Below are 16,061 nucleotides of genomic sequence, written 5' to 3' on the forward strand. Positions count from 1 at the left end.
TATCGCTTCTTTCGTCTCGTGGTAATGATTTGTATATGTAAAAAATGCCAAGTTTCACAGGAAACCACGACAAACTTTAGGTATCCCCGTTACTAGCCGAGTAAGTCAGTTTACAGGTCAGAAAAACGAAAGAGCGTTTCCAATGCACTATGCGAGTGCGTGGTGGTGAGATCAACCTTCAAATGGTTCAAATGGCTCTGAGCATTATGGGACTTAACATCTTAGGTCATCAGTCCCCTAGAAGTTAGAACTATTTAAAACTAACTAACCTAAGGACATCACACACATCCATGCCCGAGGTAGGATTCGAACCTGCGACCGTAGCAGTCCCGCGGTTCCGGACTGCAGCGCCTAGAACCGCACGGCCACCGCGGCCAGCTGATCAACCTTCCAGTTGTAGACACTTTAGCAGGTCTAAACAGGAGGTTGTTGGAACGTCGCAGTAGGTTGACGCAATAAGTCTTCACGAGCACTTCTCTTTGTATCTGTAGTATCCGCATGTGCACTGACCGAGGTGACGCAGCCAAAACACTGCACTCGTGGGCAGGAGGAACGAGTTTCAAACCCCTTCCGCTCATCCCTGTTTAGACTTCCCATTTTAATTTAAAATGAATGCTGGAATGATTCCGTCAACATGTCCACAGTTCACATCCGGGAATGATTGCCTGATATCTACCCCATAGAGATCACTTAGAAAGGCAAGCAGTGACTCACGGAGAGGCGTACAAGCTGTCATCTTTCTCACGCTCCATCTCCGGATGGGAAGAGAAGCAAACAGAATATGATACTAGAAAAAGTACTCTGCCACACACATCACAGTGATTCGCAAGCTATAGCTGTAGATACAGAACGTCGAAGAGAGGGAGAGGTACAGTTAGTGGTAGACTTGAGGCTAGATAAGTTTGAGATTATTGTACATTTCACAGCATTCATATTGGAAATTGGCGAAGAAAATTCCAGTGAAGAAATATTTATTTCTGCAGACGATGAGATTCATACTGCTCCACCTGTGGAACGCAAAAGAACAGCGATTCAGCGGGGCATCGATTCGACAATTCTTTGGTACGTTTACGGGGTACCAGCTGTCTGCACTAGGTCACTCAGTTCCCATAAATTATTGGCCGTTGGTTTGTTGTCAGCGTCCCAGATGTGTTCTGTATGTTTCAGATCAATCTAACTTGGTGGCCAAGACATTCAAGTGAGTTCACTGTCATGCTGCTGAAACCACTGTAGCATGATTCTGGCCTTGTGACACGGACAAGCTCCCTGCTCTTTGAACAGCGCTTCGCCTGGATGACGGGGTATCCGGACACGACCACCAACCTCGTATAATAGGGAACGTGAATGATCTGACCAGACGACACGTTTCCATTGACCCACGATCCGATCTCGATGATCCCTTGCTCTTCGCGCTCATAATTACGGACGCCAAAGTAGGAACTGGTAATGTTTGTCTTTTGCCGACCCTCCTGTTCAATAGCGTGCGCTGAACGGTTTTCTCCGAGACACTTGTGCCTGTACGAGTATTGTAAATCATCGTTAGGCCTGCTACAGATCACTGTCCACCCTGATTTATAGACAGGGCAAGTGCCCGACTTCTCGGACGTATGGTGAAATGTGGACGTTCAACACCCTGTCGCCTAATTGTGGTCTCACGATTCTTCAGCCACTTCGCTAAGATGCTCACGACAGCAGCGTGCGACGAGCCGACCAGCTTCCGACATTTCCATTCACAGGCGCTGCATTATAACAGTCTGCCATTGTCAGTCAGCATGTCAGTGGTTTCCGCTATTTGTAGGTCGTGACGTCGGTAGGATTGACGTCGCTAGAATAATCCCCCTTTACGTGTCTGCTCCACATACATACGTTCCTTACTGCGTCACGTGTCAGCAACGCCACTTGGCGCCATTCAGTCTCGCGGTGCGCAGTTGTCATTATGTTTTGATTCATGCGTGTAATGAAGTTAGTATTCCGTATACTGCGGAAGCCATTAGCTTTAAACGATACGTGTAACTGATTAACATGCTAGCCAGTGGCCAGTACCCAGTTAGTACCTAGCATACAACAAAAAATATTCATACTGTTCGTGTTCGTGACTTCCGTAGTTACTATACACCATTACAATTACTTCATTAATCTGCAACCAAGATCCAACGAGGACAGCTCATCGGTCGGTAACGCAGCAGCTCGTGTAGCTAGTGTGAGGATTGTTTCAGGTACCCAGCGATAGCGAGATATTACAGTTCGCATTTAGCGCTGAAACTGAATTTTTTCTGTATTGATTTTGCTCTTAAAGGTTAGCTTTAATCGCCGTGAAGAAAGCGATCGCGGTTTTACTTCTGCTGCAGATTGCTGACCGCGACCGCCGTTTTCTTGGATACATTGCACATCACGAGGTTGTGATTAGCTCAGGACAAGAGTTTAAATTCAGGGCTACTAAATGTGTCGTCTGCCGCAGTTCAGTCATTGGCCACTCAAAATCAGCAGCCGACCTCGCATTTCTGACATACCTCACGGCAGCCATTTCCAACATTGCTCCACGTTACATATTAACAGCAAATTGTGAAGTGAACCTCCATGTTTGTTTGTCATCTGTAACCGAGCGGTAGCCGGCAGCCGATGCGGCAACACTGTAACAGTAAGTTACAGACTTCAACAATCACGTAATTTTAGCCGAATTCTAGTGGTCGTCTTCAGTCGGGCTTATATCGGTGCTGTGCACGCATCGCCATGAGGTACGGTACAGTCGTAGCTGGTGCCACGCGGCCCTACGCCCTGCACGTGTTCTTGGTGAGTAATCCGGTTACCAGCAATCTTGTTATGGGGGCGGCACTGTCGGCATAATGCTGTTTGTATAATACAATTAGCGGGCCGGCGGCGTGCGTACCGCTATGGTGCGGCGGTGTATTTTCGGTGCAGCCGAGACGACTTGGCGGCGTGAGAGGGGGAAACCCTAGTCGGCGCGCCTGTCGCTTCCGCGTCCCCTCCGAGAGCGGTAGATTGTGCCGCAGCTCCTCGACACAGCGCTGCCAGCGCCAACGTCGTGGTTCGCCTCCTAGGGGGTAATCTACTGTTGTACAGGACACTGTGTCTATCACCTACGACCGGCAGGCTTGTCAACATCCACATTTTTATTCAAGGGCAGTGTTGCCATATTCCCCGATTTTTGTGGGTGTCGTGATCAGTCTCCGTATGTCTTACGCAAAATGTAACGGTCTAGTGAGTAGATCTGTAGTCTACGACCCCGGAAGTCTGCGTTCAATCCCAGTCAGGTACGGAGATTTCTTCTCGCTTGAGGCCGTCCAGGACGGACCAGGTCCACTTGGGCTGCTGTCAGATTGAGTAACGGCGATCTTTCCAGGGGAAGGAGGTCGGCTGGGGCGAGAGACTCATCGCCCATCCCCCTCCTAGTGCCGCGGTGGATAGAAGGGTGTGATGACTGGGTGTTGTGTGATGCCCTTAGGTTAGTTAGGTTTAAGTAGTTCTAAGTTCTAGGGGCTGATGACCATAGATGATAAGTCCCATAGTGCTCAGAGCCATTTGAACCATTTTTTGATAGAAGGGTGCACCCAGTCCGATAGTCCGATCACTGGCTTGCGCCGTAGACTTTACTCTTTCGGCCACAGGTAGGAATTCGAAATGTAGTGCTTAATCACTCCAAAATCGCCCAAGTACATGAAAGTTCCGAAATGAGTTTTTGAACTCGTCTGTGGCGTTAACCGTGAAATAGGAATAAGGTACGCGAGGAGATCGCGATCAGCCGGTGAACTAACAGAACTAGTGAGCGCGTGCCCGAAATGCGCGTTTCAAACTCATTCAGCTGCGCGGTCTCCATTGTTGTATTATTAACACTAAGCCGCTGCTTCCTGAACAGTGTTTCCTGCTCCCTCCTATCTCTCTCTCTCTCTCTCTCTCTCTCTCTCTCTCTCTCTCTCTCTCCCCCCCCCTCCCCCCCCCCCTCGCCCCCTGTGCAGAGGCGAATTTCAGAATTGAGAGCCACACCTCGTTGCCTTATTTCTGATCTTGAAGACAGGCTTGTGCAGAGTGGAAGAAAAAATATAACGACAAACTGGGACAGGTTCTAATGTAGATGGTATCTTGAAGAACAAATTGAGAATAGAACCTGTGTCCGGATACGCCACCAAACGACGCTGCGGTTACGGGGGAAAAGCTTGTTGCTACGGTACCTCTACGGCAATAAACTTCAATTGCAGCGCTGGCGGAACACAGGCCGAACACCTCGCGCTGTCCGTGACAGTGTTCTGAGCGTTAGGTGGTGTCTGATTCGTGCACGCCTCTCACACCACCACCGTAGCGACCGCTAAGAGCGTGACTGCAGGGGCGCCAGCGTTACAACTCACGTTTGCTGCCGAAAGGGTAGCTTAGTGGCAGGCGATGGTCCCTTATAACTCTTGACGCTTTGCTGTGTCGTTTCCGGACACAAGTGTCTGTTCTCACTCAGTTTGTGCCTCAAGACACAGTCTACACTTTAAAAATAGTCCAAATTTTTCGGTACCAAGCTTACTGTTTTCGCATTACCAAAATGCCTTTGTAGGTCTCGCTTATTTTTCCATGCACTTGATCAAGAAGAGTTTGCTTATCATCCGCGAGTCTGTTTTTTACACTTCGAAGGGTAATCAGCATGAAGAAATTATTTTGTTTAAAAAAATAAATAAATAAACACCTCTGTCAACAACCTATACCGCGCGCGCGCGCGCGCGCACACACACACACACACACACACACACACACACACACACCACCTTCCGCCTCCAGCTTTTGAAGGCCGCTTGTTTTCTGCCTTACGGTGACGAGCCGACAGGAACAAATCGGGGTTCTCGCAATTGATTTGGTCAACAAACAAAACGTTCGCCACCCGTCCTACAGTCTTCTCGTAGGAAATTCTACGTACTTGTAAAATACGTTGTGCGTTTGCATCTTACATACTTATAGCGTAAATTGTGTCACACGTATTTAATCACGCATCCTGCACCACAATATTGCGCACTGTCCAGACGTCACCAGCTGTTGTTGCTGATGTGACACTTGTTCATAATGTTCATCTTCCAAAGAAACAGCGGCGATTGAATCAAATGGTTCAAAATGGCTCTGAGCACTATGGGACTTAACAGCTGAGGTCATCAGTCCCCTAGAACTTAGAACTACTTAAACGTAACTAACCTAAGGACATCACACACATCCATGCCCGAGGCAGGATTCGAAGCTGCGACCGTAGCAGTCGCGCGGCGATTGAATCCACCACTCGATTCTTATATCTCGAAAAGCAAGTGCATACAACTCGCAAACCTCCACCTACCTAAAATGCATTCCATTGCCGGTAATTCGTTCAAAAGAAATTGTCGTAACAGAGCCGCATACGACATTTTTACACGCTACGTGAGTACCTTACGAAGCCGGGTGTGCCAATACCAGTACTTCTTGCTGCCGTCGCAGGTAGGCCGTAGCAAATCGGCCACAATGGGCCCCCGCCAAGGACTTATCAAATTCAAATGTAGTGGCAGAAAAAGAAAGGAAAATTAGTAAGTCTTGATTACTAAACGAAATCGCCATGATGTAATTCCAAACCAAATATCACACGAAGAGATCCTGATCTTCGATTTGTAACATTTTGTGAGAGTAACTACTTAACAGGAAGCACCAGGTATATCTGATAGTGTAAGAAGCCCCATCAAGAAACACGTATAGCACATTGATGGCTACTGCACAAACTAGTCTCAAGTGGAACATCACCTACGAAACACACTCTTTTGCCTTTCCGACCCGTAGTGATCTACTACTTGTGCCACCTTTCTTTTTCCCACTGAAATGCACAAACAATATGAGACACAGGCCAGAAGAATGTAGTTCACTATTTCTCTTGTAAGGGAAAAGAGTACAGTTCCTTAGACCTCTCCGAATAAATGTTGACAGGCCTTTCCATTTCGATCTGCTTGCATCACTTGTTCATGTCACACAGCGACATTCCCAGCGAGGGGCAGGTGTGGCAAACCGGCATCCTGCTTCTCCAAACAGATAGATATATCATTCCGAAGAAAGCTAGAGCACGTACGGCGCTACGGTCGCAGGTTCGAGTCCTGCCTCGGGCATGGGTGTGTGTGATGTCCTTAGATTAGTTAGGTTTAAGTAGTTCTAAGTTCTAGGGGACCAATGACCTCAGATGTTGAGTCCCATAGTGCTCAGAGCCATTTGAACCATTTCTCTCTCTCTCTCTCTCTCTCTCTCCCCCCCCCCCCCACCCCCTTCTCAACAATGTGGCAAACGTCCCTGAATTGAACGCTAATCTGCATATACGTTTTTATATTTAGAGTCACCTTCCATTCAATGCCCGTAATTTTGAATCACATTAGGTATTTGTATTTGGCGTGAGTTTTCATGTGGGAGTGTTTCTTGGCACGTAACAGCTACATTTGCAAACTGTAGTAAAATGCTCTAGCCATAGTATGCTAAGTATGTTATTGCTATTGGAATAACACTGGCACCCGCTCTGTTCTTGGAAGTAACAGCAGTCCATTCTTATTTGGACCTGATGTTCTCTCATTATGCAGTACGGCTGCCGTTTGAGGTGTGATACTGTTCGATCTAAATTTTCAGCGTCTTTAATAAGACTATACCGAAAAGTGCTGGTCAGCTCTCTACCTTAATGCTCAGTGACATAGGCTGTTCCAACGGTGCACGAAAAAAGTACTTGGGAAAGCGCCGAATCTAACAGGGAGCGCTTTTTGCACTAAAGATTAACTGTGTTCTCTCGCCCTTTTCTGATTTTCATTATCAGTAGCTCTTACATCTAAATGTCTTTTAATTTCTCCCGCTTTGCTTCGTATCAGAGAAAAATTATTTTTGAACCATTAGCTATTGATTAAGCATCACAATTTCTCGTGTATTTTTGTCTGTTTGTCTTTGGCAGTTTTAAATGTGGCCGTAAAAGACGTTTAAACTTTGTTGTTGATACACCTATATACCCGCGCATCTTCTTCTCTTCCGTTTCAGTATGAACGATGTGATACTAACGGGTCTCTAGTCCCATGAAATATTGTTATTGAACTGGAATTGCTGCATTCCCATCCGAAATGATCTGCTGCAGTTCTTGAAGACTATGATGGTTGTTGCAATACACCTAAATTTTAGGGCCCCCCACACAAAGTATTCGCACACTGATAGATCAGGTGACCAGGGTGGCCAACTAGGGCCGCGACCAGACTGATCTCTGCTAACAACTCTGTCAGACGTGGAGATTGTGTAAATGTGCTCCAAGGTTCGGCCGGCTGTATGGACAGTTGTTCCATCCTGTTGGAAGTAACTGTAGATCTTTTCCTCCCCACAAATTCACTTCCATTCGCATCCACGCGTTCGGGCCACTTTTATGTGCCCCACCCTGTACATGCGAGTTTAAATTTATAAATTCCTCTCGTCTGCTGACAATTCAGGCAGTGTAGTGGACGTTGTGTTATTACGGTAACTCGTTTGTTTGCAAACTGACAAGTACTTATTCTTGGATTCTTTACGATATCTGACTGATGTTTATTTTTATATGGTAGAAGAGCTTTATTATAAGGTATCGCTTCCTATTATCAAGTAGCTCGAATTCGAACCTATCCATGTTCAGGTATCAAGAATCAACTAATTAGGAGGGGGGATGGAGAGGAGGAGGGGGATCCATTACTCCATCTTTAGAGAATGTGGGTAGAGCTCACGTGCCAACTCGGGGACTTCGATCCGGTCAGCAGTCACTCATTTTTTGCTTGACAGCCGTTTAAAGCTATTCGCAACTGCTTCGCGGAATCGCTACCCATGCACATCGGCAGCGCACTGGACTTTGGCGGCTGTGGAAAATCTTCGCCAGACTGCCGGGTGTGCAGTTCACATGCGCTGTTCACGTGTCTATCCACTGCAATGCAAAGAAACGAACATACTAACGGTAACGTTACTCAGTATATAGAAAGAGTGAGCCTTTGGTTATAGACACTGCATTCCTTTCCCCAGGATAGTGCGTTCAAATCTCTGTCTGGGCAGGTGATTAAGAATTCTGTGGTTTATTTAACTCATTTAGACAAAAACCAAGCCAATCCTCTATACTATGTCACCAGTGACTTCCTTCCCCATCCGTATCCAAATACGTACAGTATTTCTTTGTCAGTCGGTCAAATTTATCTCTAATTGTCAGGAATATTCCTTGCAGCGTTGTTCTTGCTGTGAAATCTTGCATTTCCGCATGCCGACAACACAAAACCGTTACACTGTGTGGCGATCGTAAGAGATACATGCGCTTCCATCATTCAGTTTACCTGATGGGACAACTACTAAGGATGTACGAATTTCGTATTTAGCTAACCAACAGAGTAAATAAGGAATCGTAATTTCAGTAACCAAAAAGCGGAGGTCTTTGTATGCAAGATAATTGTCAGAATGCAGAAGATATTTTTCTTTAGTAAAATAAATGCATATCTGGAAAGGACATTGTCAGAACACCTAAAAATAAATTGTGTGCCACAACTTCGTCGCATCGCACTCTTTATATCTTCAGTAGGGTGTGTTATTATTGGAGTAAAAAAGAAAAGGAAATTGTATCGTCGTACATTGCTTATTATTTCTGTCAAGGAATTTTAAGCTTAGTTGTAGCTAATTGCTGGAAGTATCAGGTCGTATCGCCATATATCTCCGTATATTTATGGTTTTGAGCGGGCTATCACCAGCATCCACTGCGTTACCATTGATACACCACTTACATATCTTGACCCATTACTAAAAATACACATTGGATGAAATTATCGTCTCCTCATTGTTGCCATATGTTATTGAATTGCAGTTATTTTGGGATTGTGTTTATCGACTCGTTGGAAAAAGGCAACGCTCTAGCAACTCTTCAGACTTTGTACGTAACAAAATATCGGAAACGCATCGTGATAGGTATATCGTGATAGGTATATGTTCCATTAAAGATTTTTAATGAGGACCTCTATCGTATGCTATCTTGCTTTATGATTTCTGTTTGTAACGGTCTCTTTAATTTCAAATGTGCATTGACAAACTAGCACATTCCATCTAAACTTTCATCAAGAAGAGAACTCAGCTTGGAGGCCTGTAGACATCTGATATTTTACGTAATAACTGGCATCTGTAGACATCTTCTGACTTGTAATAACTGGCATACCACTTAGTTGACGATGTTGCCTACTATTAAAGTTGGGATTGTTAACCCTACCTCTACATGGAGGACCAGTTGTTACAAACTAGCTGGCCGTATTTTATTACTAGTGATATACCTTTCTTGATATGACAGCTTTTCTAATTGCGTTTTTTTTTTCTGTTGCAGAAGGTGGACCCTGAGCTGATATTCACAAAACAGGAACGTATCGGAAAGGGTTCGTTCGGCGAGGTGTTCAAGGGGATTGACAACCGATCCCAGCAAGTTGTCGCTATTAAGATCATCGACCTCGAAGAGGCCGAAGATGAGATCGAGGACATTCAGCAGGAGATCATGGTGCTGTCGCAGTGCGACAGTCCCTTCGTCACCAAGTATTTCGGCTCCTACCTCAAGGTAAGTAAGCTGGTGTGAGTCCGAAGAACATTTAGTTCCCACAGTTAGTCTCTCTGACCTGCGTGGTATAAAACTAATCTGTTTTGTAGATGGCGACCGTAGGTGGAACCGATTACTGTGTCAATGCTGTCTGCATTTTGGTATGAGTTTCAGAACAATGACGTGACCAAATGAGTCCGTGACAACCACTTTCGAAATAAGACTGTGCTACTAACACCAATAATACGCACCAACAATTAGTGATCCACCTCTTTTAACTTGTTCAGCATAGTACTCGTAGTCAGTCTTTCCTGCTTCTCTTTTATAGCAATATACGTTATGCGCCCTTCCCAATCTCAATACATCAGCTATACGGATAAAATAGATGTCTTGTAAGTTGACTCCAGGAATGTCTCTTGTACATTAATATGTTTCTTTTCGAAGCTATCGCGCGTCGTTTTACTCTGGCGTACTGAATAAAAATCTCAGATTTTTATGTTGGCTCTTTGATTTACGTGTATCAAGAAATTTGCATGTTGTCCCACAACGTTAAAAATCGTGTAATAAGCAATATGAGCTGTTGACGTCATTCCGATACCACAGAGAGAATGATGTACTTTTGGTTTCAGAATTAAGAGTGGTTTACGATGCCATCGAAAGCACAGTAGGACATTGCTACGTTAAGTACGTTTTTTTCTGCGTAGTGGCGTATGACATTGCAACCATTAAATTAGTTACACTATAAGTAAATAAATAAATAAATAAATAAACAAACACAACAAATGGCTAAACTTTATTTTTCACCTTCAGGGCGATTCGGAGTCTTCGCTGCATAACTAGGCGACAGTTTTTGCTTTTGCCTCGGCACCATTCATTGTTCCTAGGAAACCAATGGTTTGAGAAATTTCTGCAGTCCTGTGCAAAGGCGTTGCGTATTTCCGACGACAGATTAGCATTTTACAGTTTTGATTTTCAACTTGGCAGCATTGCTACCAAGAAAGCAATGCAGATGCCCAGGAGTGCAGCAAACTCAACACCGTTGTTCTGCTTAGAACAGTGCTGCTCAGTAAACATCCAAAAATCTCATATGCAGATGGAGCAAAGCCTCCGAAGTGCATTGTAGTTTAAACGTACAGTTATGGAAGCAGCCTATAAAACATGTCACAAGTCACACTTGAAGGGTATCTCTGAATAACTGGTGCTAAATCGGGCAATAAGTAATAGTAAAGCTCTGTGCCGTTTCATCGGCCATAAGTATGTGGATTCTTCCCGATATAGCAGTAACATTAAAACTGAGGAATGTTCGCGTGGACGCGCAGTAACACTCGAAGGGGCAGAGCCGTTAAATCGATTCAATACGAAACGGCATAAATTTGCGAGCCTTATCCCTTTTTTGATCGGGCCAGGAGAACTGCCGTACTTTAGTGCGGCTCGTTAAGCCGTACACTGCGGGGTGGTGCTAGAGGGGAAAAAGAACGGCGGCTGCCGTTAGCAGGTGGCCAGTGGTCGGCTGGGACTTCAGAGGGTTGGAGGGAGGGAGGGCAGTCGCGTCGCCCCGGCTCCGTGCCAAGCCAGCCGGTTATTTGCTCGCGCGTTAATTTGCTGCCCGTGTGCAATTAACGTGGCGGCAGCGGCGGCAGCCCAGCGAGGAGCTGCCCTCCCAATTAACTTAACTTACTGTTGTAGCCGTCTTGTCTTTCACGTCTTTACGCCAAAAGCCAAGCCTGTATCAGTCGTCCCGGACTTTCGTCCTCAGGTGAACTATGTCACATGGTTCTTGTATTTCATCACGGTGAGTTCATAGAAATTTCAATGAGCAGTTTTTATAACATGGTCCTCACTAAAGCCGTCGGCACACGGACCGTGCATCCGAACGTTGAGCGTGCCCAGTTTCTGACGTCATTGCGTGGAGTAGCACGTTCGGGAGTCTTTCCGAACGTGCAGAGCAATATCTGGCTGTCAGATATTCTGAGCGTGCGTCTGAGCGTTGACCAATGAGATGGCACAACGCCATCTACGTCATACGCACGCCGTCTCCCTTCGGTACAGAGTTGTAAGGCGCCATATTGGCATTCATTTCAAGCCTATATGTATATATGCCGTTTCTGAGCACCAGCAAATTGAGAATGACTGGAAAACCCGTTGTTAGTTGTGTGATTCGTTCCAATAAAATAATGAGAAACATCACATTCGTGGCAAAAGAATTATTGTAACGAGCGTATTATAAGATTAGGCTATTTGAAGGCAGCGACACAATGAAGATCCACCAAAAAAACATTGTTCTTCGTACAATTTGTTAGAATTAAATTTCAATTAATAACATAATTATCTACGATTCATATTTTTAGCAAGGGGTAACACAATATTTTTAAGACATAGGAGCCTGTTGTTGGTTTAGCGTAATGAGTAGCGTCTCTGTCCAATTATGTCTTTGTTGGGGCGGTGGTTCGCGTCTTAACTCTCCCAACTTTTTTTCCCTAACATTCGCGTTTTTATTTAGTTCTGATACTTTATTATTAGTTTAATATAAGTATATGCTATAATATTTGATGTTATGTAAATATAAGTTTACCTTTTTTTGAGGGTGACTTTGTTCGATTGGCTTAATTACAAGACAGCTTGCGCTACTTGTATAAAGATATTTTGCTCCTTTTTCTTTTACGCTTCGTAATTCACATGTTGCGAAGATTCTGCTACTGGGTAGGAACAGTGATCAAGTAAGACTGACCTTGGGGTTTTACTGAAATGTGGGAATGATCAAATAATGTATCTTATGCGGAGAAGTATTCCAAATTTGTACCGCACTGTTTGTAATGGAACTTTTATAAGCCTGTGTCCTTATTGATTGGACATGGTGCTTTCCTTTTCGTGGACGATGGAGGAAATGTGCTTTTTAATAGAGCTAATGTAGGAATTTTACACGCGCCCGTTGAGTAAGCAGTGTGATTTACGAACTAGAAACATCCCTCAAACTGCCGCTGGAGTGTGATGCGATCGCGTATCCACGTTGGGGCCCACGTACCGTATGCACAAGTCGCATCGTTCCTGAGCGTTCAGCAGCACGTTGAACTTGGCACTCTCAACGTTAACTTTCGACAGCACGGTCCGTGTGCCGACGGCTTTAGCGACTGCTGAGAGATGTCGTGAAAATGGTGTGACGTATCATTTCCGGTCTGCGCCTGTGTCGCTCGCCGAATGGCTATTGTGCCCACCAGAGCCAGTGTCTGGGGGAGGGTGGTGTTCTCCAACTTAGGAGTGATGGACCAGTCGTTCCCTAACCCTCCCAAATGAGTTGTCGCCGCAGTCTGAATGGCTGGCTGAAAGGTTTGCCGCTGTTTTCCGACACCCGTTGTGGTAGAAGTTCTAAAGCAGCAACTTGCAGAATCTTAACTAGCGGGAGCAGGAAATGGCCAGTGACATTGCCTTTGTTTTGGTGCAGATTCTGATTAGCTGAAAGATCTATATGCTAAACACAAGGATGATGTGTGAAGTCAGTAAGAAATGCAAGAAAAATGTTTGTTTCGTGTACAGCTCACCTTACTTCTCGCCGTGTCTCCTTTGAGGGACATACACTTAGCCCAGCGATCCTCCAGCTTTTTCATCCTGCCGGAGAACTATTCATTTGATGAAAATTTCTTCCCAGCGATCCAAAGTTCCAAGTTAGGAAAGAGCAAGAAATCACTTGCGGCTAAGTCTGATGAGTGGGGTGGATGAGGAACCAATTCAAAGCCGGCTTCATGCGCTTTCGCTATTATTATCGCTGATTTGTGGGATGGTGCACTATCCAGTCAACGCAGGTTTCAAGTGATCCAGCAGTGAAGCGTAATAGGGTCCACTTATGGTTCTGCCTTTTTCGAAGTAATCAATGAGGATTATTCCCTGGGAATCCCAAAAAACAGTGGCCATCATCATACCAGCTAACAAAATGGTCTCTGCCTTTTTCGGTGCACCTTCACCAGCCTTTGTTCATTGTTTTGTCTGTCGTTTTGTCTTTGGTGTGTAGTGATTGATCCAAATTTCATCAACACTCATGAATCGGTGCAGAAGTCTTGCGGATTGCAATTAAACATCGCCAGACATTGTGTTGCGATGTTGTGCAGGATGCGCCTTTGCTCGACTGTTTAGCAATCGCGACACCCACCTCACACACAGTTTCTTCATAGCCAATTCTCCGTGAAAGATATTGCGCACTCGCTCAGTTGAGATGTCCACAGTCTCAGAAATCTCACGAATCGGCGCTCTTGCTTTACGATGTGATGGATTTTGTCATTAGTTTCCTTTGTGGTGATTTCAGTTCGACGATTGGAGAGTGTTTCGTCTTCTCTCGTTTAAATTCATTAACCAAAAGTAAATGATCATGGTCTTCAGTGATTGTGCAGAGTCCGTGTGAACTCGATCCCATTCAGTTTTGATTTGTGCGGCAGTCCAGCTCTTCAAATGAGAATGTTAAATAACAGCACGAAACTCGGTTTTCCCCATTTGCAGTCGCAGTCGACACACTGACCAATTCAGACGGCTGTCAGCAGTGCACAGTAAGCTTTAGATTGCTGAAACTCTGTATACTATCCTTGGTATAATCAAGCTAATCAACCATGAAGGCGCAACGAAAGTGTTTCACTCTTTAACTGAAATTTACCAGTCATATCAAGCTACCCTTTCAATTTCATGGATCGGTGTGAACCACACGAAATCAGCAAATCACTCGGCATCGAGGTTAGGAAGGATGTCGTGGACCCTGTGAGCCGGAGATGGATTTTAAAAGAGTTGGTTGTATGAAGCCGAGAGCGAGTGATCTTCAGCGTTCAGTATAGCCGCAGAATGAGTTTTTCACTCTGCAGCAGAGTCTGTACTGATACGAAACTTGCTGGCAGATTAAAACTGTGTGCCGGACCGAGACGAACTCCAGACCTTTGTCTTTTGCATGCAAGTGCTCTACCTAGCTGCCCAGGCACAACTCACGACCGTTCCTCACAGCCTTACCTCCGCCATTGAGCGCTTGACGCGAAAGGCATAGGTCTCGTGTTTGAGTCTCGATTCGACACACAGTTTTAATTGCCAGGAAGTTTCATTAGTATAACTCTATTGCGGTTTTTGAGAGAAAGGGGCGACTTAATGAGCTAACTTTTGCTAGGTGGACATAGATCTCATATTAAACATGGGGACATCAGCTAGCTGGAGCTAGTGATTGATAATAACGAGGCGCATTTGCTCTGTTCTTATAAGAGACTAAAAATTCTGTGTGTTTCAGTGGAAACTTGTGGCGTTTTCGTCTTTGTCTTTGTCTCTCTTAACTTTACACTGTTATCCCGTTTTGTTTACGGAGGAGGTGGTGGTACAATCCGGTCGCAGACAGTGTAGTGACTGCTTGCGTTGCTCGCTTCCAAATCAAATGATCTAATCTGAGAGTCTATTGAAAGCAGTTACATTGTTATAGAGCATTGATGATGTACATGTAGGTGGCGAAAATTTTAACCGTCACACGCAGGTGAAAGCGATGCTGGCTAGCCTTATTTAGCGTTAGAGTGTATAGGATGTAAGGGGTATAAGTGCAAATGTTTTTATATGTGGTACCTTAATACGCACACGCATCGGTGTGTTGATTGTTGTTTCTCTGCGTCGAGCAGTCTTCTTACAAACACACGACAAACTTTACGACGTGATGTTTTTCGCACGGTCATACTGGAGCGGTAAGTGGACTACGGGTGTCAGTATAGATCGACCATTTTGCGTCCACACGTCAACATCTGACCTGCTGCCCAGGGGAAAATAAGCTACCTAAAAACATACGACTTGTAATGTCTATAATTAGTAGTCGGCAAATGATTTAAATACTGATGTAATGTTGTTAGTACATCGTCCTCAGTTACCAGCAGAAATATCTGCACTTAAACCCGTTTGACCCTTTATACGTAGCAGTGTACAGGAATAATCGGGGTTCGCCAAGAAATGTTTCTGAGGAAGCCTATAGAGTAGTACGTCGCGTAATTTGTCTTTGTCACTCGTGTAGCACGGCGGTAAGATTGGGCGGACACTGGCTGCGGTCGGGAGTTGATTTGGATGCATCCTACGTAATCCCCGTGGACAGGACGAATAGGAACAAATCAGCGTCCTGCGTGACTGGCCGTCGTGACTTAGAAAAGAGACACCCAACTACCCAACTGACGGCTGCTGAAAGCATAAAGCTCTCCTCCTACTGCAGTCTTTGTTTGCATTCGCATCACGCTATATGACATTGTCAAGCGGGAGTAAAATTAAGGGAGAAGAGGCGATAGAACAGCTCTGCTTAAATCAGAGTCGACTGCAGGTTCAGTTTAACAAACATATTGTACTCTTTAACACATTTCCAAGAAGATTCATATATTTAATTAATTAGAAAGCAGTGGCTGGCAAAAGTGCTATTATTGTTGGTTATCGACAGTTTGGGGACCAGTAGACAGCCGTCGGTCAGTAAGAGAAGGAACATACACGCACAACGAATTATTGGGACAGTGCTGCAAATATGGTAATTATCAGAAATTCCCGGCAG

General features: G+C 45.0%; 1 protein-coding gene across 1 annotated transcript in view; it reads left to right on the plus strand.

The window, feature by feature from the left end:
• The window catches only part of LOC124775831 (serine/threonine-protein kinase 26-like), a 181,477-nt gene that overhangs the window by 103,488 nt on the left and 61,928 nt on the right, over nucleotides 1-16,061 (plus strand). The window contains exon 2 of the mRNA XM_047250664.1: nucleotides 9,332-9,556. Within this exon, the coding sequence (XP_047106620.1) occupies nucleotides 9,332-9,556 (225 nt within the window). The remainder of the gene's footprint in view (nucleotides 1-9,331; nucleotides 9,557-16,061) is intronic.

This window comes from Schistocerca piceifrons, chromosome 2 (assembly GCF_021461385.2).
Source record: "Schistocerca piceifrons isolate TAMUIC-IGC-003096 chromosome 2, iqSchPice1.1, whole genome shotgun sequence".
Taxonomy (NCBI): Eukaryota; Metazoa; Arthropoda; class Insecta; order Orthoptera; family Acrididae; genus Schistocerca; species Schistocerca piceifrons.